Here is a 23,141-nt window from a genome sequence, read left to right as displayed (position 1 = left end):
GCTTTTTTTATCACCTGCGTAATCGAAATTATATAACGATATGGACGGAATTCGTAGTTTATTTAGAGCCGTTAAAATAACAAAACGTAATGCAATTTAATAGATAAAATTTATCTATCTATGTTAGAATCTACAACAATAACAATAAAATATAACTTCATACTAATAATAGAATATAATAAGAATTGAAGATGATTCGATATAACGAACCATAAAAATATAAATTATTAATCCAGGAATAGTCACATGGAGTGTTTTATACCCCAGTGGCAAGAATATAAATTGTTGTAAAATGAATATTTTCTTTTTTTTTATATATATATAGATATATTTTCTCTTTTTTTTTATAATTATTTCTTACAAATTTAAATATGTAATTCTATCAGAAATCCAAAAGAGAATTTTAATTAAAAGTTTTAATGGAAATCTTTATTTTTTAGAAATACTGTCATATAATAAGCTTACCGTACACTTAACGTGCCTTGTTCCATTTAATATTTGATTGGTTTCACTTATTTTTTTCAGACAAATATGAACAAATCCATATCTATAATGTTCACAAATGTCAATAAATTGGAAAATACTCAATAATATATAACATGTTATAATAATAATGATTTTAATGGGAGTGTAAAATCACCCCAAGTGATTGTTTACGTAAAAAAAAAAAAATGGAGTGATTCCTAGATTAAGAAGAAGCTTTATGGGAAGATGAGAAAAATATTCTCTCTAGGTTTGACTTACTGTAACGTGTCCTCAGGAAAGCGGTAGCTAATCTCAGGATTGATATTTTGTCCATTCTCCTCGAGCTTCCAGCAACGCTCGGCACAAGGGTCGCCATCGTCGATATATTTGCGTTGAGATTGTCGCGGCGTTGCTTTTCCGCCATGTTTCGCGATGCACGTGGATTGCTATAACAAAGAATGAAAACAACAAGCGAAATTTAGTTACGCTCAAAAATCATTACAAAATAGAATAAAATAAATTATTCTATATACCTTTCTATTTATAGAAATATATTTTTTTTATGTTAATGGTGTAAGACTTACACTGTAAGTGATATACTTTCAACCACAATTCCAATTAACCCAATCACTGACATTTTTCTTAGCAATGCTTTTGTAATAATTGCTTGAATCTAAATACAAGAAACATAAATTTTATTTTCAAAACATAATAAATATAAAAAGAGATATACATTTATATAAACAATCGATCCTAGTTAATTACTGTAATTTTTTGTCTCCATAATTCATCCTCTCAGTATCGTAAAATGTATATTTGTATCTCTCGCAGAAGTCGTAATATCTTTATTATCGTGCAACTTTCAGTATACAGTAAACTAGTATGCCATCACGCAACCATGCACAAAAATAACGCCATGGCACAACTATGATATATGATAGTTAATACATATGTGTACCGTGTGTACTTCAGTAAACAGCGTATATATCTTACACGTGTGTATATTTATAACGCTGAGATTTTTGAAGTACAAGTCCGATGCTAAATGTATTTATATATATGTATAAGAACATCAACTATTTTTATTACAAAATACACCCAAATAACACATATGTCCAAAATGAGGATAAAAAGATATAATAAGACATAATAAGACGTCTTATGTATATCTTTAAGATATCTTATGATATAATATCAAGACATTTTAAGGGGATCCTAAAGGTCGAATTTCGACGGAATCGCTGTTTTATCAATTTAACAGAACTTACAATATATATATATATATATATATATATATGATTTACGTATCATTATCACATTATTACATATTCATCACTATATATTTTTTTTATAATTACGTATTTTTTATAAAGGCCCAAGTGCACTTTTAGGGAATGCAGTATCTCTTTGAAGAAAATTGATTTTTTTTTTTCGAAATGAATATCGTCGAAACTGTACAAAATAGAAAAAAATGTTCTGAATAAAAATTGAATAGGAAAGTATTTTATAATAGTTTTAAAAAATTTGTTTAAATAAAAAAAATTTTTTTTATTATAATTATTAAGTAGTCTTAAAACTTCAACTTTTGAACATTTTTTTTCTATTTCTTACAGTTTTGATAATATTCACTTAAAAAAAATGGCCGATTTTTTTTCAAAAGAGATGTTAATAAAATTCCTTCTAATAAAATAGGCAACGTCGTTCCTCTGTGATTGGCCCTTTATAAAAAAAATATGTGTCTCTTATTTTTGTCTTGAAAACAACGTACAAAATCAGAGGAGGACACTTCCATAGCTTTCCCTGAAAGATATAAAAATTTTGCAAAAGATTTTCAATAATTTTAATAATAATTATGAGCTTTGTATTTTTGTATCGCTACTGTTATTCCATTCTTTATAATTTCGATGTTGGAAATCATACTTGCATTTCACTCGTTATAGTTCGCGAAAACGACATCAGCCATTCTGAGAGAATTTTCGCAGAAATTATTATAAGAGACTAAACTGAAGATACTTTAAAAAAATATTAAGTTGAACTGCCTGCACTAAACGTTATATCAAGATATATATCGTAAAATATAATTATGTAAAATAAAATTAAAACTGATATATTTATAGTTTTATTCTATCATTATATTTTTTTATACAGAATAGTATCAAGGCAGTTCATTTGATTGTCGACCTTGAAATGATAGTCGTTTTATTATTTATACCATCGCGCACGCGAGTTAAATAAACATTTATAATTATTTCATAATAAACATTCTTGAATAAACATTTCATTCATTATTAAAATCATTATAGTTATAAATTTAATTAATTTATTGGTATTTTTCAATTATTATCGATCGCAAAATTTAATTAAGGCTTCTATCCCTTTACAATAGTCACATTAAACTATAATATTAATAACAAAAAATTATATAAAATATATAATTTTTTCTTTGCAATATATATATATATATATATATATATATATATATATATATATAATACATTTAGGTAAAATTATTTTTTCTTTATATGATAATAAATAACATAATTACATTATTATTTGTTAAAAGTGCAATGTGTATTAATATGAACATTTTAATATATACATGCACACGCACGCTTATATATAAATATGATGTAACATATCAGATGTTACGTATATATATTTTGATTTTATTTATAATGTAATTAATAATTAATCCTTTAAATTTGGTTCTTTGTCCTTTCGATTTTGTAATGATCTAACCTTTAGAAAAGATAACTCTTTTTAATTTCTTTTGGTTTAGGAAAATAATGTTAATATATGCTAATAAATATTCTATAAAAAAACTGAACCAGTCTAAACCCGAAAAATCGACTTCCTAGTTTCTAAAGGTTAAATGTAGACGATGAGAAATATGTTTCGAATATTTACAAATTATAAAAGGGATCCAATTTCTTCGAATTATGTGAATGATTCCGCATTGATAGATTGACATATTGATGGATTATTGTAACAAATACTATATACTTCGTGAACGCACCACTATGTATATAAGCTTGCATAATCGGATATTCAAGAAAGAATGACGTATGTGACGTATATTTTTCTCGCTAATTAACATATTATCAAGTACACGATCTATTATGTAGTACACGTAGTAAATCTATTTCGTTCACTATTATGCCCATTCGCTGCATCGATTATATATTTACGTACACACACACACACACACACACATATATATATATATATATATATATATATATGTATAATTCAAATACATAATTTTCTTTGTAATTACTTTTACAATTAATTTCTTATCATTAATAGATACGAGTACATTCATTGCACGTGAAGTTGCACACTTGAAACTTGTTTATTCGGGACAATGTTGCTAATTTATGCGTTGTATCACAAGTGTTTGGAAATGACGACCTGTTGCTCGTCTGTGCACACATAAAATAACCGAAGTGAGAAAATGTTTAAGCTCGTGTTCGCCGTATCTTGACGGCGTAACACGTGCATTTATGACCCTAATCTTTTTGCTCGTGCGATGGAATGGCTTATATAATAGGATCAAAGCTATAACGGTCTGACCCTCAATAAATTTCTTCGTTATGACCAAACTGTGAAAAAGACTGTAAATAATATATAAAATTATACAGCAACTTCTATCTGCAGTGAGTTGTGGTTAGATGTTTAAATTTTCATTTTAACTCACTGCGTTGATTGATTATTTCTTTGGCACTTCGTGCTCGTTGTAGAGATATACAATATTTTTGTCACGAAGAGAAGGACCGGCAGAGTGTGGACGATCTTGAATAAACAATCGATGCAACTACAAATGTATAATGTTATAATGTGCCGTCAAAAAAGAATCAAGCACATTGTTAGGACGCTATGCGGGGGGGGCACATTCTCGGGCACAAGACAGTTATAGATCAAGACTAGCGATGCGATTTCATTCGATTTACAATCTGCATGCGCTCGAGATCTTCTCTCCGGAAGCGGCGCAGTGATTTATTTCTCACCGTCAACTTCGATAAATCTCTAGATCGCTCGCGAAAATCCATCTAATTGGTACCAACATACCGAATTAATTTACTATTGGAAATATTTATCTTGCACGGCACTTCTGTCGAGATACGTCACCGGCAATAAACAATCGGCGCTTTGGCGTTGCGTCTGGTATCCGCTACGTATCTGGCAGAGTGCCTATTCCGTGAACTCTTGAGTATCTCGTGTTCGACAGAATGGAGCGCGCTATAATGTTAGCAAACAATATCTCTTTCTCTCGGGAACAGCTTGAGAAATGATCGAAAGGACGAGGGCATGGTGATATAAAACGCTACTCGAGATACGCGTCGTGTAAATAAAATGTCCGCGATTATTAATTCGCGAAGATAAAAACCGGAGAAATTAGAGATAGACAGATTGCTAACTAATTATACCTCCAAGTAGAGCTCTTGGTAAGAGAATTAAATTAATTTTAACATCTGCACGATAATCACAAATTATATATTAGTAACATAAAACATCGTATAATCGTAAATATTAATGCATGAGTGAATTAATATTACTGTATTATCGCACCAGTGTATTAACATTCACAATGTTTAATAAATGATAATTACTGAAAGTCTAGGAAGTGTTGTAGAAATTGAACATATACTTTGTCGATTATCGTTGTTAAGTGAAGAGGATGCGCGCGTTATACAGTTGATTGAAGTATGTGCTATAGCATCGATGACGCAGATTACACTAACGTGAAATGCCATTCAGTACACAGTGTGTCCTATTTTAATCGATCTGCGTGAATGTTATTAATATATTATTAGTATCATCAAAAATATTCTAAATAAAAATCAAAGCGTTTCAAGCGAAACGTTACGTAACATGATTTTTCCATAGCGTTTCAGACATTAAAAATTTTCATAAACTTTTAATAAATTAAGATTATAATTTCATAAAATTCAGACGAATTATTGTGAAAATAATTATTAAAAATAGATTATCTTTCTGTTAATTCACCTATATCTACGATTAAACAGTAAAAGTTCCTATATATATTTTTGTATAAATTTTGTTATTTAAGACTTTTGTTATTTAAAGAAATTTTACTATTTTTTTCGAGCGACAGTTTTATACAGACTTTATTTCATTTTCAGTTTTATATTTTTTGCGGAAATCTTGTGAAACATAATAGTGAATGAAAAATTATATATTGACAAAAGGGTTAAGATTATATTAGGTGTTGGAATTAATTCGTAGCGTTTTTAATGAAAGAATGTTATTTATTTCACATGAGCATTAAAAAATACATTAATGAAAGTACTTCCCATCACTTGTAAAACGCTACGAATTAATTCCAACACCTAATAACATAAGATTATACTTACAAAAACGTATATAGTTTTATTAAAAGGATAATACATCCAGCAAAGGACAATTTATAGATTCAAGTAAACATTAGCAAAAGACTTTTTCTTTTTTCGTAATGATACTTGCACTCAAAAGAAAGTCAATACGAAGCACATGTATAAATGTAGAGAAAGGACATGAAGTTGAAACAAAATCAGTGAGGATATAAATTTAGAAAAGTATCATACATATGTAATTCAAAAATAATCGTTAAAAGTGAATTTTGTTAGAAACTATCAATTTTAGAAAAATTATAATATTATTCGAACTCGGTGATTTTTTTTATGTAACTTGCTGAAAAATTTCTTCTTTTTTTGTACATATTGTACATTAATAATGTGATTTCCAAAACAGCGTGCAAAGGTTATCTGCAGTTTTTTTTACACAATGTCGTGTTTACTTTGGCAATTACTCCAGCAGTGACCTTCGCGTTATCACATTGATAATGACCAAAATTTTATTTTAACGTTTTGGTAGAGTCGCAATTAAGACAGCTGGGGACACCTTTAAGAAGCACCACAAAACAGGATAAGAGATAAAGATAATTAATCCAATTCATAGATACCTTGTTCTAAGCGAGTAAGCATTGAATTTTCTAATACCTGTGCACCGTGTTATCAAGTAGTGCAAATAATTCTATTCTCGTTTCTGCACATGATAACAGCGAATAGATGAATATCATAAGTGATTGACAATAATCTTACGTAAGAGATTATGCGCAAATTAAAGAAATTTGTCATTAAATACATTTTGATAAATAAGCAATTATCGTTTCTCAGATCGTCAATCAGATCTACCAAAAATTACTATACTAGTGCAACCAATTGATGATAACGAAAAAACGTCGAATGGTATAATGAATTTGATGAAAACAAATTCCTCGAATGAGCCATCAAGGTAAATGTCAACTGCCGAACATATATCCTGACGTCAATATAATGTAATAACGCAACTCGTGAAATGGCAGGACGTATATCTCGTAACCGCGACGTTATACACGAGGCAATAAATATTTAAACTCGCCACGAAACAATGATATAAAAATTCAAACGACGTCACCGTCGGGCATGGAAGCGACAATACACGAGACAATAATGGCGTTAGTGCAATTTTATGTAAAAATATATATTTCTCGCAGAGATTGCGAGATAGCGAGTTCGAGGATGAATAAGATTGATTGTTTTGATTTACTTCTCATCAGAAAAAGTGATGGATTGAAATCGTGAAAATCACGTTTGTCACTGTAAATTCACTTAATTAAAACTCTAACGTTACGCTATGTTTTCTTTTTCGCGCGAAAAGAATGCGTATTTTATTCGACCGAACACAAGGCCGCTGAAACCTTTTTGGGCAATGACGTAATCGGTTGGATCTTCCATCAAGGCCAATTTGCCGACAGCAGAGATAATATTCATCAATAAACAAGTCTCATAAGTAAACTCTTTATCACCGAGAAGCGTCAGAAAAATCTCGAAAATAAAGATAGATCGTTTGCATCAATAAACGACCATGCATATCTATTAATGCTTTACGATCGATTTACTATATATCTTTTTATATATTTTTTTTTCGTTTTGTCAACTGGTCCTGTTGTGCGTGAGATCTCATTCGAAATAGATGCGTATTCGTATGTAGACGTGATGGTATTCGACAAAATCATCTTTGCATAACAAAATTTTCGTATGGTGACCTCCGACAGTTGTAAGCGTCCAGAAGAGGATAAGATATTCATCAATGAATTGTATCATCCTAATTTGATTTTCATTTTATTGTATACTGCAATTAACAGGATGATTAATTATATCTATTATTATTACGCTTGATGATTATATTTCTTGTCGAATTAAATAATTAGTCCTGTTATTAAAAAATCAGCAGAAGTTGTTTAATTAAGTGGAGCCAAAAAATTATGATTGTACGTCATGTTTGCATATATAAATAGAATTAATAAATTGATTGAACAGAGAGACAGAGAGAGAAAGCTGTTAATATCTACATAATCGTAAATTATTGATAACATCGATGAGTATGGTAATCTATCTGACAGTACTTATATAGTATTATACTTATATAGTATATATACAGTGTAAAATGATAATTAAAGAATCATTGTGCATTGATTCTTTAATTATTATTTTACACTGTATATATACTATATAAGTTATATAGAATACAACTATACTATAATTGTTGTATAGAATACAATTTTACTATGAATATTAAATATGTCATATATAAAATATACTTGTGTGCGTTGATATTATTCCGCAATGTTACTGAAATGGCGATTAAGGCAGAAATCACTAATTTAAAGTTGGACTTAATTTAGGAGTTACTACATCCGTGATAAATTATGCTAAGCCAGATGGTTCTTATAAACGCACTCAAATATAACCACTTTTTTTCAAGTTACATCATCTGCGTTTTTTCTTAGCATATATGGCGTCCAGACGACATGGACAAAGTCAACCAAGCCGGAAGGAATTAAAAAAGCAGAACATTTATTCATTGAAACACTCATTAAAAGCATAGATCTGTTTTTAATGCCAATTAGTTCTTAGAAAATAATAAATGTCATAGTAAATTTTTATTTTTTTTTTTTTAAATACATCAATGCCATCTAATAATGTTAGAGAAAAAACACTTCTATATTTGCAATGTATGTCTAATAGAATTCTGAGAACGTGGAAAGCCCTTAAAAGCAACTTCTTTGTTATCTATCTTAAGAATGTATCGAGAGCAGTTTAAATAAAAGGCTTTTTCAAATAATGTGCCGTCTTCATTTGTATCATTAGTTACAATTCTGTCCAAAAATAAAATTAGTAAATAACATTTTAAACTTAAAAATTATTGAGAGGATTAATCTATTGAAGTAACAAAAAAATTCTTAAACTAAACCTTGAATTACCTAATCCTATAAAAATAAAATGTACGGAAATATACGGACCTTGCATATTATATTAAGAGCTTCGATTTGCACTGAGAAAAAAATATAGTTAATTTTAATAAATATTTAATACTATCAACTAAACATTTACTTACAGTAAGTAAACATTTGTTCAACAAAAAAAAAAGATTGTTAAATCAAATTAACATTTCTTGTATCAAATAAATATATCTTTATATTTAATAAATATTTAGTTAGCATATTCAACTAAATATTTATTAAAATTAACTATATTTTTTTTCATTATGTAAATGATAATATATGCAATCTTAAACGATATAAATGAGTTTTTAAGAAGTATAAGAGTTCTTTCAATAGAATATACAGTACTAAAGAAAACATATTTCAGAAGAATAATGAATCTCTGTAATACGATATTTTCGTAGGATTAATGCATTTTGGCACTCTCTTTTTTGATTTAACAGCTCTTCGATAAGCGGGAAAAATCTGATGACTAATTTCATTTCAAAATTAGAGAGAGAGAGAGAGAGAGAGAGAGAGAGAGAGAGAGAGAGAGAGAGAGAGGAGGGGAGAGGGACAAAGAAGGGCACCAGCAAAAAAGTTGTCATATTGGCAAAATCAAATAAAATATAATAAAAACTTTATATTTTCACATATTCTTTATCAATTTAGAATACTTAAACTATTTTTCACGAGTCAAAGCTTTATTTAATTCACAAAGAAAATAATGAATAAAATAATAATAATAATAATATAGCCAGAATCTTTGATATTATTATTTATTAATTTGAAATTAATTTTTATTTTAAAATATTTATTTCTTTGAAAATATAAGCAAATAATATAAAAAATCTACAGCAAATGGAAATTTATTATATTAATATTAATAACCATGAATAATATTTATCTCTCATTTTTGTTTTTATTAATTTATTTCATTATAGTTTAATTTTGATAAATTCATCAATTTACAAAGGACTGTTGCAAGAATTTTTTGCATTGAATTTCTCATAATGTAAAATTAATTTCTTATAATGTAGATTGAACGATTTTCTCAATTTAATTTCCAAAAACCATTTCTAATAACCGAGCCTGTATATTTATTTCTTAGTAATATGATGCAGCAATAAGTAAATATATAATTCAGCAATGTAACTTATTTATATAATATAAATATAACTTATTTATATAATATTTCAACTTTATTTATATTGTATAATAAACTAAACAATTAAATTCCAATTTTGATTATTTAACAATTCGTAACTTTACTCTTCTCTCTCGTCGTTCTTTACTTCTTTATCTTTTTCTTGTACGTATCTTGTACATGCTACGAATATACATATACCTCATCAAAATAAGCTAAGCTGGTAGATAGGACGACAAAAATTTCTGACCGACCCTGTTCCCACACATCTTGCTTTTTTCTTTGTATCTTATATGCATAAGTACGCACACTCGCATAGGCAAGTAGATATGAGAGCGTGCGAGAAGTGTCCTGGAATTGTAAGTTGGATAGGTCGTGGTAAACGTCACAAAAGCAACATGCCGACGGATATTTTCACGTAGGTAGCTGAAATTCTCGTTTTAAATTTCTGCCATAGTTGATGCAAAAGAGTTGTTGTATTCATCAAGTAAAATTAAAAATAATATTCAAAGAAAAAAAATCAAATTTCTTAAATTTTTTATATCTAAGAAATATGCTTGATAAAATTCAATCTTATAAATTCAAAGTTTATCTTAAATATATAGAAAAATTATGCAAATAATAATATCGCAAATAAAAATATAACAAATTACGTGCCAAATAATTGTGACTTTTGTTTTTTAACGTTTGATATATTAAATAAAATTTGTATCTTGTAGCTTTTTCTGGGTCTGTCTAAATTTATAGAGAATTATGTAACTGATTATTTATAAAAAAAAAGCTGTGAGAGTTAAACTCATAGCAAATTATCAAGTCTCATGTTAATTACATTTTGAGGATTAATGTATAAACATTATACATCTGCACGCGCAATACACGTTCAATATATGCACTTTAAATTATTGCGCGCAATGCATATATATTAAAAATAACAGAAATATCTAAAACATGAATTCCAGGAAATGTAATAATTATTGGATATTTCAATAATAAAAAAAAATGAATTATTTTAATTATTGCAAATTTTGCAAGTTAAACATTTTATTGTGCGAGGCAATGTTTCTAAATATACGTTTTTACGCACAATAAAATGTTTAACTTGCAAAACTCGCAATAATGAGAATAATTCATTTTTTGCTTTCATATATAGTACTTTCAAAACATAAATATATCTTATAGCGTTGTCTGCATTATTGTTCCAATCTTTCAACAACGATGTGAACTAGCGGATTGTTTTACATAATGAACTTTTCTTTTATAATTGGACTTATTACTTTATATAACAAAGTATTTAGAAGTATAAGTTTTGTACAATAGGCATCAAAGATGCCTTTATATTAACTGTAGTATTAACTGTTTATAGACATGATAATTTTTTAAAATGAACTTGTTACATCCGAATTGGTTATGCAATTTTTGACATCATTTATGAAAGAAAAAAATTTACCAATATTTATGACTTCTTTATGATTACATATTCAAACGTTGTTATTTGTTAAAGTTTATATATTCCGACGTTTTATTTTGTAAGTTTAAATTTGTTTTTTAATATTGAAAATGACTCGATCGGAGTTGAAATGTTTATAATCTAATATTATTAAATAGTCTTTTGTATTTATATCTGGAGTGTTGCCCAACCTTTTATGTTTTATATAATCTTATATTATAACCTTTTGTATTTATATATTATATATTTATATAAAAGCACTTTGATGCGAAAATAACGCAATAACGAAGACACTACAGAAATGACGGATTATACAAATACAGTTATCATAATAATTAGTACATATTTCATTAATCCTGTTAATGAAAGCTTGGTACCCATATGAATCGTAAACCATAAATGCGGAGACGCGATGACAAAGCACGCATTCAAGTGCACGCTCACGATCGTAGGTGGACCATTTCCTTATTGATTCAGGAAACAAAGTATGTGACTTTTCAAGTCTAACAACTGTGGGTTCATGGTCAGAAGTTTATTGCCGTTATCTATAGATCGACCATCGCACATTCACCGATGATTTAATCAATTGTTACGAAAGGCACGCTCGAACAATATCTCGAGTACACTAACCATATAAAAATGAAATTTAGAAGAATTAATCTTTTGTTTGTTCTGTTACTATGCGATTTATAATAATATGACTATTAAACAGATACTTCTCATAATTCCTTTTTAAATTTTGCAATATAATTCTATACCTTTGCAATATAATTCTGATTTTTATCTACGTTAATTAACGATACATACAACATTCCACGAAATGTGTATACCTCGTAAACAAAATAATTAAAAATTTGAAATTAAAAACCTACAGTGTATTTTTATTATTGTATTTCGTGTACAAAAAAATATAACCTTATATATATAAAAATTATAACATGGCTCACGTTTCTGTAATTAATTTTTTACTACAAATTTTTAAAGGAAATTTAAGAATGTTTAAATTTCCCTTAGACTGAAATCTATCAATCAGTCAATCAATTTTCAAAGTTGATTTTTATAGATTAGATTGTAGATTAGTAAATATCTTTTTAACAAATTTTTTTGAAAAAATTCAGTTTTTTCCATGATATTAATGGAAGAAAATAAGCTAAAAAGTATGCCTTCTTGTTCTGCATTAAAGCATTTCGGCTTTCAACAAGTCGTCTTCAACAATGCGTGCTTCTAATTGGATCCTCAGTATAATTGTTTTAACTATACTAATTGTAACATATACTAATTGTAATCACGCGTTTTGACGGATGCATTGTATCTAGGTGTAGTAGTCAGTCCTGCAATTGAAATTCGGAAGTTCGTCTTCAACTTACAATTGACTTTAAAGTTTCCAACATGTTACGAGATGCCAACACAATTGGTTATACACTTACAATACGATTTTGCATCGCATTGGTGAGTTCCAAACCATCCTTTTGGAAGAATCTCTTCCTTTGCTAAAATATCTTCTCTCATTGAGAGACTTGTATTAAAAGAGGGATATCCGCCCTACGACCCCCATTTTGAACATGCCGCGCCCTCTTTTCCATCGTCAAGGACACAAGACTTTCGATCCATCATCAGGAGAAGGGGTTTCGGTAGGCATGGCTTTGGGAATAGGACAGAACCGGAGAGGAGTCCATGCTTTCTGAAAGATCGATACGAGTTTGCTACCCTCCCACAACGGTCGGTCGACTGATATACACATTCAAGGTCGCTTCACGGAGCGAAATTGTGCGAGACAACAGGCGCGCTCAATTTCCACCATTTTTTGGGTGTGTATCTATTATTTTCTGCACAGCAATGTGTGTGGAATATATTTAAAAATAATTTTAAATCTTCTATTATACAAAAAAAGTTGTTCTTAAAATCTTTAATCTAATTCTACATTAGATACCTCATTTAATATTAAATTGTTAATTAATATCAAATGCACAGATTACTATATATAAATCTATCCTATAAATCACATAAAAATAAATATCTGTTTTATGTTGAAGGATTTAGAGCAATTCATAATCCGTTTCTATTTTAAGATCGTCTTAAGATGCTAATATATCTATCTGATTGGTTCATGACATTTTAAGACGGTCTTAAATTATAAGATCTGACTATAAATACTGGTCTTAGAGATTTTTTGTCTGTCTTGCCTATAAATAAAATCAATAAAACCTTTTCTCTATAATTTGTAGAAATTAAATTTTTAACAATTATTTTAAAAATTCAGTAAATAAAGATAAAAACAGTTTGCATAATTTAAAAGTCTATCTAGCGCAAATGTAGTATTGTATCATATTTTTGTAATATTAACATCATATATTAATATAATAATGTGATCTTAGTTCATTAATATCGTTGTTATATATTCATTACACAATTCATTTATCTTATAAGAATGTTATCACGCGAGTGAAACGAGATAACTACAATGTAGTCCATTACTTAGAATTTTATTATCACATATATTAAATTTCTGAGGCGACGCTGCTAAAACACAGTTCACAAAATGATGCACATCTCATTAGTGTTGTGTTATCAAAATACAATGACGTCATATGCTATTCTTATATTAAATTAAACTTATATATGTGTTAAGACCAGGGATGATGGTTTTTCCATTAATGCAATTTTTTTAATTAAAAAATTCATAAAAAATTACTTTTTTAACATTAACGTTTTTTGTTTATTGATATTGGCGCAAGTATAAATTATTTATGTAATAATAATGTATTTGATTAATACAACAAAAAATAATTCTAACGATATTTTAATGAACCGTTCTTGGCCAAAATTTTATATATTTGTCCGTCATAATAAATTACATATTTAAAATTAATAAAGATAAAGAAAATTTAAGAGAAAAATATCTTTACATTGTTTGATAAATTATTTCCACTGTTTATCATAAAAGAGGGAATAACACTGTTTGAATAATTTGTTCCGAACGTGAAACAAATTGAAGGATTCATAGTTCGTGGGACAGGGTCGTGTTTGGGCACCGCTGTTGCGAAATTCGGGCGGTGTCGACGGTTGCGTGTGTAGTGGTCGTCCTCCCTCTCCTCTCCTTGCTCCTCACCAAGCCATTCGGTCTCTCTTTCTCTCCCGCATATCGCCCAACGTAGCACACAAGCGGGACCGCGTCCTGCCTCACTGCAAGCCTGCGTAAGTAAGCCTTTCGAATTCGAAGCCCGGTCAACAGCCTCGAATTCTCCCCTCTTTTCACTTCCTGCACAGCCCGAGGTCATATCGTTGCCTCCCCATGTTCCCCTCGCCATCCTCGTAACCCATTCTATAGCCGGTCTTCCTCGCAACAACGCAAAACGAATCTCCTCTGTTCCCCTGACTCCTCTCTCAACCTTTGGGTCCCTTTCCTCTGCCTTATTCACGATAGTATCGTAAATCAGTCCTTTCCTCCACCTATCCCGGCACTACTCCTTCCTTTCGGAACTCAGGTCGTAGGACTCTATCCAGGGTTCTCTCTCTTTCTAAGCTTTCCTCCGCCCTTCCGTTCCCACCAACTCCTTTCCTCTTTTAACTTCATTCCGACGTTTTATTTTGTCGGTATGCCTTTCCCTCTCCGCTCTACCACCCTCGCCTGTGCTTTCAATCTATTTCTCGCCCCGCCCGGTCGTCCTTTCGTTTTCGTTCATCACACAAACGTTCGTTCCGTTAGGTTCAGGTCCGGGTTCGGGTGGGGTTCGCTAAACTCACTACACTGACAAAAGTACATACATTGGCTCGTTGAAATGAAGCCGCCATTTTTAGTTTCGAGGAAACTGCGCACTGTAGCAGTATCTTGTGAAAGCTGATATCGGAAGGTGCTCTTACGATTTATGTCCAGCTCTACTATAATTTCAATCTACGTCCCATACGTTGTAACCATGAATAAATCACATGGAATAAACTTCTGAGCCTGATGTGAATAAAAATGGCGATGACAGACATCGAGGAGTGCGTAGGCTTCTCGTAAGCCTTGTGATTTTAAACTTTAATGTGGTTAACCACATGCATCGTAAACCACATGTACATAATTTTCATTAATTTTTTAAATTTTATATTTGCCTGTTGTTTAAATGCTGTCCAATTGCCGAAAGAAATATTTTAAACAAAAATATAAAAAAAGAAACTTTATATTAATTAAATTTTTTTCGTTTAAAATATTGCTTTCAACAATTGAACTAGTTAATTTAAAATAAAAATTAATAAAAATTAAATACTCTACGATAAACGTGATTAACTATAAAGTATTATATAAACTCACAAGGTTTGTGTATTTTACGTACTTCTCGATATCTATCATCACCATTTTTACTTATATTAATGTTTCTTTTAACATTATAAATAAAACTTTGTAATTTTATAATGGATGGTATTATATATCTATTATGCAGACGACATGTTATTCATCGCCACGCATACGTGATCGCATTACATCATAATAGTTGGACTGATGAAAGCAGTCTGTTAATATTCCAGACAGTCGTAGGTCGGGATAAGTATCGATCGACACTGAAGCATCTCAACGACGACTACCGGGCTAACGAAAATTTTATTTCAAACGATACAATCTATTTAAGATCTGTCGTTTTGGCACGTTTACATCTGGCCGACACTTGCATTTTCCATCAACCAACGAATTGGGCGTTCTATGTACAGCTATTAGATCACGTATTTATAGAAACGTTAATCCGTAAGATATGACATAACGGCGGAAACGACTGTAACGTAGTAGATAATTTACGGGGTGTAAAGCGTTTTATCGATCCGGACGGAAGCTTCGGCAGAGAGGGGAGAACCACGAGAGTTCCGGGCGCTCGATATTCGGCCTGTGGATTATTCGAGAAGAGTCTCTCCCCTATCTATCTGTCTCTTTCCCTCACATCGTTTGGCTGTAGGGTTTCTCCCATCGCAACTCATCCTCCGACTCGACTGGATTCGCGCGCCCTTTGTGTCTCGAACCACCACCAACCATCGACCATGACCATCCTTGCGCCGGTATATGTTGAGGGAAGTGGTTGTCAGTCGATGTGTGCAGTCGTACTAGGCTTCGAAATAACGTGGATTTTCGTTCCGCTAGGTTATAAATTTAACGACGAAAGACACAAGCAATTCACAAATTCGATATAGCAACGATAATCTATGATTCAAATTTGTTTCACATCGAATTTTTCGCCTTTTCCGCCTTATTTATCGTGATAATTTATGTAGAATTGTTTAGCGTGGCTCACTTGGCAATGTTCCTTTCTCATATTTATCGTATTTCGATCAACGCTAAAGAATCTTGTAAATAACTTGTGCAACCAGTGTTTGTTTTACCGCTTCGCCATGATTTAATTTCTTCTCTTCTCGTTCTTTACTCGATCATGGTCGAAGAAGAAATATTTCAAGCAAGTTATATAATTTTTTTTGCTATTGATCTAATATCTTAATATCGTGAAAAATTTCGTAATTCAAGAATGATTTAACAATTAAAAACAACAACTAAGCATAAAAGATATATTAATTTTTCTTCTGTAATTTTATGCAATTATTTGATCGCGCTTGATCGCTAAATGCGAAATTATTGTAATATCGCACACAAGATCAATAATGACGCATCTTTTTGTTAAATTTCAATTGCTATTTTCATGCATGAAAGAAACATCTAATATACTTTTTTTTACAAAATTACATATACGTATAAAGATGAAGTTATTTATTATATATACAATGTTAAAGATAGTGGTTTGAGTTATATAATTAATTTTAGCATTTCTATATATTTTAAATAAAAATCAATTGTAAATTTCTGCACTACTCTATTACAATACAACATCGTGCGCTTGTTATGTATTTCGGCTGATTCCATTAGAAGTGTGTCGGACACACCCCGGTTACCTCTCCGAGGTAACTCTCAACTTTGTATCTTCCCACCGAGTCTGAACCAAGTTCGACCATGACCATTCCTTAGCAAGATGCGTAAGGGTGCTGGAAGAGGGTAGCTACGAAAGATAGAAAGGAGTTACAGCTCTGAGAAAAACGAAACCAAAGAAATCGTAAAATCCACAACATTATGCTATCCCTCTCGTCTGTTTGTTGCTCAATTCTCTCAATGCACAATTTCCTCGAAAAAAGTTCGTTTCACGATAGTAATTTTCGCGCTGTATACAAAGTGTCCTGAGAGAGACATGTATTTCTAATAGGTCTTATATTTAGCATAACTAAAAAGTTATCTAACATTGACTATTCAAACCTTTTAAAAACCCTTGAGACGCAACTTCCAGGTTTCCAGAGCAATGAGAAATTTACTCCAGAATAATTTTCAAAATAGTCGTTTTAATGAAGCCTTCTTGTCGGAATCAAGATACTTATGAAGATATTTAACATTTGATATTAATTAATACAACTTCTCTGCAATAATATTTTGCCTTGTGTTAATAAACAATTTATTATTACCGTAGTTATTAAAATCTTGTATGAATATTAATTTAATTTATAATATCTATTGTACGTGATATTTTTGTCGATTTAGTAAATAAATATCGTAGAATGTAAAATGGGGAAAATAATTAATCCGATGCTGTAGTTATTGCGCGTACAAAATCAGTATTTCTCAATAATTAAATATAAAAATATATAAATGTTACTAATTTATGTTACTTATTTATTCGAAATATAAAATATTTCTATTTTAAATAATTTAAAATTTATCAGCCAATATTTCCGGGAAAATTATACTTATTATGCAGATATAATGTAATAAAAATTAAAATCAAAGCGTACTTGATGCATCAGTTTATCTTTATGAGCTGAGCACCCGACTTTTAATAAATTAAGTCTTTAATAAAAAAAATGTGAATATTTTATTTGTAGTTTGTAATAACAATAATTTCGTTTATAGTTGCATATACTATTAAAAAAATAAAAAATTTTGAAAAATAATTAAACCCGACTTTCAGACAGATAAAAATATGCTAATATCTTGATTCAGAATCGTTTGTAGTTGTTTGTAGCAAAATTTTCTATCGTTTTCAGTTGACAGGGCTGGACATGTATTTGAAATACTTTTATTTAAAACAGTATTTGCAATACAAGTGTATTTTGTATTCTGTATTTCAGCGGAGCACATTGGTAGCGGAAAGTTTTACGTATTTTATATTTAAAATCGAAAGATTAAATGTTTTTTTTTAAATTTTATAATTCAAATAATAAGACTGATTGTCAATCTTTTTAAATACAAAATACCTTCATGTTTCATTATTAATACTAAAATATAAAATACAAAATTTTTATATGCTATATGCTCCTATAAAATACAAAATATTTCCATATACTTTGCTGAAATACAAAATACAATTGTTTTACAAATACAATTATTTTCCAAATAAAAGTATTTTAAATTCATGCCAGCCCTGGTAGTTGAGCCATTTTGAAGTTACAACATATTTACATTAAAGCGTAAAAGCGCAATTTAACCAATTTTCAAGACCTTTCAAATCCACTCGCGGCGTGTTTTTAAGAACCGTTTGTAATATATTGTACATATGTTGTAACTTTTAAATAACTCAAGTACAAACAACACGAAAATCACTAAAAACAATTTCAAATACAATTTCTAAAAAATATGCCACAAGCAAAAAATTAGAAAAAATGAATTTTTTATTTATTGTGACATTTAAATGGCTCAATTACAAATAACGAAAAAATCAGTATGAACAACTACAAACGATTTTGAATTGTTGAAGATATATACTGAAAAAAACTCTAAATTTCAATAAATGTTTGTTCCAATAGTTTTAAGTAAATATTTACTAAACATATTCATTCAATACAAAAATCATTAATTTTATAATATTTAACTATCACTTTTTTATTGACTAAATATTTATTTGTTGTAAATAAATGCTTACTTATAATACAATTCAAGAAAAATATATGTAAAATTTAATACATTTTTTTCAATAAATAGTATTTTTTTGTGTCTGAAAGTTGGATGATAATTATTTTTTCAAAATTTTATATCTTTTAATGTATGCAACTACAAATAAAATCATTATTATTACAAATATAAAATACTAACATATTTTTTATTAAAGAATTTATTAAAAGTCAAGTGTCAAGTTCACAAAGGTCATTTGTGCAAGATTTCATCATGATAATCTTAGCGGATTCTGATCAAAAGATGGGAGATATTCGATAAGAAACAAACAATATTCTATCGAGAACATAATCCTATTATGGAGTAACTCCCTTTTTACAGTAGACTGATATTCACGAACAAGACCGATGGCAATTTAACTTCTTTCGGTCTGAGTCCTTAGAACTCTTGAAAAACTACCTTGACGTTAATACGCCTGTTGGGTGTTTACCATTCCTTATACCATGCCTTCGACGAATAGCAGCACGTAATGGAACTTAGAGGAAGGCGAGAATTGCGGAAAGGACTTGAATAATAAAGCTTTATGTAGCCAATTTTTATTAAATGGTGAAAACTTGTTGGTCCGATCATGGCATCCTCATTTCACTCCTTGTGCATGCGCGCTCGGTTTACGAATGTCGAATTGTTAATTCGATAGAGCATAAGGATCAATATCGCACAAATATTTTTTAATATGCGAAATTTCATGAAGCTTGTATGATATCGACTATTCAAGCATGAAATAGATATAGATACGCTGAATCAACATATCGATTACACGGCACGATTCAAAGAATCCCTGGTAGAAAGAAGAGAATCAGTTATGCAATTCAACATAGAAAAAAAAACGAACTTAATTATGCAATCAAGTTGTGATCAATTATTTATGAAGTGTACTCCATATTAATTGAAAGATAATTTTCCGTTTGCTTATTTGTAAGTTCTACTCTTCCGCTTGGAAATGCAATTTCGTTATTATAATAACGAAAGAAATAAAATAGCTTTTGTTTAAGAATCAAGGTAAAATCATATTCTATAATGAATTTTCGATTATTCAAGATGTACCTATTGCTTTAACTTTCACTCTAATAGTTCACTCTAATAGTATAATATTATAGAAGCATCATAACCATATTTTCGATATTGCGATATATATTTTTTCTTTCGCTAATTATCTTACTATGAATATTTAGTTAACATCTGAAATAATCGAAAAATTTCCGATATTTCGCATACAAGTGGAAAATCAATATCAATTGGAATGCGATTACGAAGGATGGATTTAGAGTCGTAATTGCAGAGCGTTGAGAGCCTCTAACACTTTAAAAATAACCAGTATAAACACGAATGCGTGAATTCACACATCTCCTGATCGAAGGTTTCCTATGTCGCTCGCGATTTGCGCAAAGATAAATATGGAAGTACTTTAAAAAATCCAAATATATCTGTCTCTCGTCAAAACATGCGAACAAGATTGATTTATGCACTCTGAATCAGAAGCAATTTATAACACTTCATCTTGACTCATCATTTATTTCCCGAATATTATAATACATAATTAATTCAATACAATGTTTTAAACAGATATTGTATATTTATATATGTACATCATTCTAATATAAGATTGTATAATGAAATGCAATATCATAATTTTTATTAAATAATATATATTTATTTAAGTAAAAAATGTAAATAGTTTAATAAATTTAATCATATTAAAAAACAATTACTTTTTCTTAATAAAGTTCAAGATCAAGCCGATGTAAGTCAACACAAGATAACCATGTGTAAAAAATTTTTTATTAATAAGGCATAAATATACATTTCGATCCTTACTTTTGAGTTATCAGTATTATAGAATTGATTATAATTTCGAATCATTTTTTTAAATATATATATAAATGTATGTATGTATAAAATTATATCTTTATTTTTTTATATAGTAATATTTATTCTCTGTAATATTTATTCTATTTATTAATTATTAATTAATAATAATATAAAGTAATTAATAATACTATTTTAACTTTTTTATTAACAATTTCTTTAAAATATCCGAACTTTTTCTGTGAGCCACATTGAGATCACAGTATTTCGATTAAAGCCAGTCGTGATGTTTTCAAGAATCAATTCAATCACAAGTGAGTTCTCGATAGCATCTCGAGTTCCCACATACATAAATTGAATGCGATTTTTTCGTAAAGTGAATAAAATTTTAGTATATTTTCGATGTGTGTTGATATATCAAAAACAATATTCATGTCGGATTTGGTACAAAATCATGTTCTACACTTCTTTCACATCTTTAATAGATATTAAATTTGTATCGGTTATTATCAGAGGGATATCATTTTCAAAGGCGAATTTTCAAAAGCAAGAGAATTTTTGCAAGGCAAATTGTCAGCTCGTAGGTGCTTCACGTCAGATAGCAAGTAACGAGTTCGCGATATTAAAAAAAAAAAAATTAATAATGATATGGCCATAATGATTCTCCGAGACTATTCGTTTATTATCGCTACTTTCAGCATTAAACTTTTAAACGTGATGATAAATCTGCTTCTGCTTCTGATAAACTGATTTATTTTAGTCATTTCAAGTAAAAACAAGCATAGCAAAGATTATTGCAGATATAATAAATGACCGAATATTTTTAACAGACCTTGCCTGATGACATCTACGATATTGAAATCCGGTTACTTTCAAGTGGCTTTATATATATATATATATATATATATATATATATATAAAGATATTTAAGCTATTGATAAGATAAATTAAAATTAAATTGTTGGAATAAGATAGATTTAAAAAAATTATATTGTGTGCGTGCGCGCGCGCGCGTGTGTGTGTGATTGTAGCGTTTGTAGTAATTTGAATTAAAAATCAAATCATCGCAGTAATTACATTTTACTTTTTTATCAAGTTGCAAGTAAAATATTGTGTAAAAAAATGCTATAGATCTTTCCATTCATATTTTAAAATATAAAATATTTAAATAGAGAGACAAACACGTTATAGGAAAAACTTCCTATTTAGAAATAGAAATTATATCTCTAAAATATCACATAATAATTATGTTAAAATTTCTTTAAGTTTCAAAAGCAATACAATTACAAAATCACATAACAAATTCTTATAGAATTTTGAAGCTTTTGTCATATTGATGCGTAATTCAAGTATGAGTTGATGCATGATTTCGAATATCATCTTAATGAATCTTTATTAAGCAAACTATGCATATATGTGCATGAAGCTTCTTGGACGAGTCGAATCGATGGCGTTCCACGGATGATTATGTCACAACGGCGCCGAAAAGAAAGTCCGTTCAACGACTATGATTAATCTCAATTGTCGGACGAAGCAATGCGTTGCGTGGGGGTAAGCATCGGAGACGATGACAATGGACTTTGCATGAACTTCACATCAAAACATCGACGAGGCCATTTGTGGTTGTGCATGTTGTTGAAGACGAAGAGATTCGAAATTAGACGCCTGACATGAATTTCTAAATATCGTGACTCGCTCTTCGCGAAAGGATATGGACTTCCGACTTTCCACTTTTTTACCGTTCCTCGTCATTGAATTTCCGCATATAGTCGGTACTCAAATATCACGTTAAGAAAAAGATTTCACTCTGGGAGGTCAATTAGTCGGATGATGTCAATTCCACTTCGCAGTAGTACTTTTTATTATTATTATGCACTGTTTACATCGTTTGTGCTATAAATAGAACTCGTATCCGCGTGCGTGGATGGTCATGAATACAAATCACATTTCGCTTTATCTCTCTCTTATATGCACTGATTATTTGCAGTACAATAATAATCTGACAATAAGCATATGTAAA

At 29.6% G+C, this 23,141-nt stretch overlaps 1 protein-coding gene and 1 long non-coding RNA gene across 8 annotated transcripts in view; one reads left to right on the top strand and one right to left on the bottom strand.

The window, feature by feature from the left end:
- Positions 1–23,141, bottom strand: part of LOC105145055 (uncharacterized) — a 108,618-nt gene that overhangs the window by 24,163 nt on the left and 61,314 nt on the right. For 6 of the 7 annotated variants that reach the window (XR_846036.2, XM_011054380.2, XM_011054382.2 and 3 more), the window contains one exon: positions 745–911. Coding sequence is in view for 6 of the 7 variants with exons in the window: in XM_011054380.2 (XP_011052682.1) it covers positions 745–911 (167 nt within the window). In the remaining variant the exon portion in view is untranslated. Of the gene's footprint in view, positions 1–744; positions 912–1,049; positions 1,139–23,141 lie in introns of all 7 variants that reach the window. The other variant, XM_087414008.1, reaches the window with a different exon arrangement.
- LOC147907206 (uncharacterized) lies at positions 3,039–9,950 on the top strand. Its single transcript, XR_015547604.1, has 2 exons — positions 3,039–7,935; positions 8,024–9,950. It is a non-coding gene; the product is annotated as an uncharacterized LOC147907206 (long non-coding RNA).

This window comes from Acromyrmex echinatior, chromosome 15, assembly GCF_024713525.1.
Source record: "Acromyrmex echinatior isolate Ae372 chromosome 15, ASM2471352v2, whole genome shotgun sequence".
In the NCBI taxonomy this organism is placed as follows: Eukaryota; Metazoa; Arthropoda; class Insecta; order Hymenoptera; family Formicidae; genus Acromyrmex; species Acromyrmex echinatior.
The sequence above is the reverse complement of the archived record's forward strand: the minus strand, read 5'-3'. Positions and strand labels throughout refer to the sequence as shown.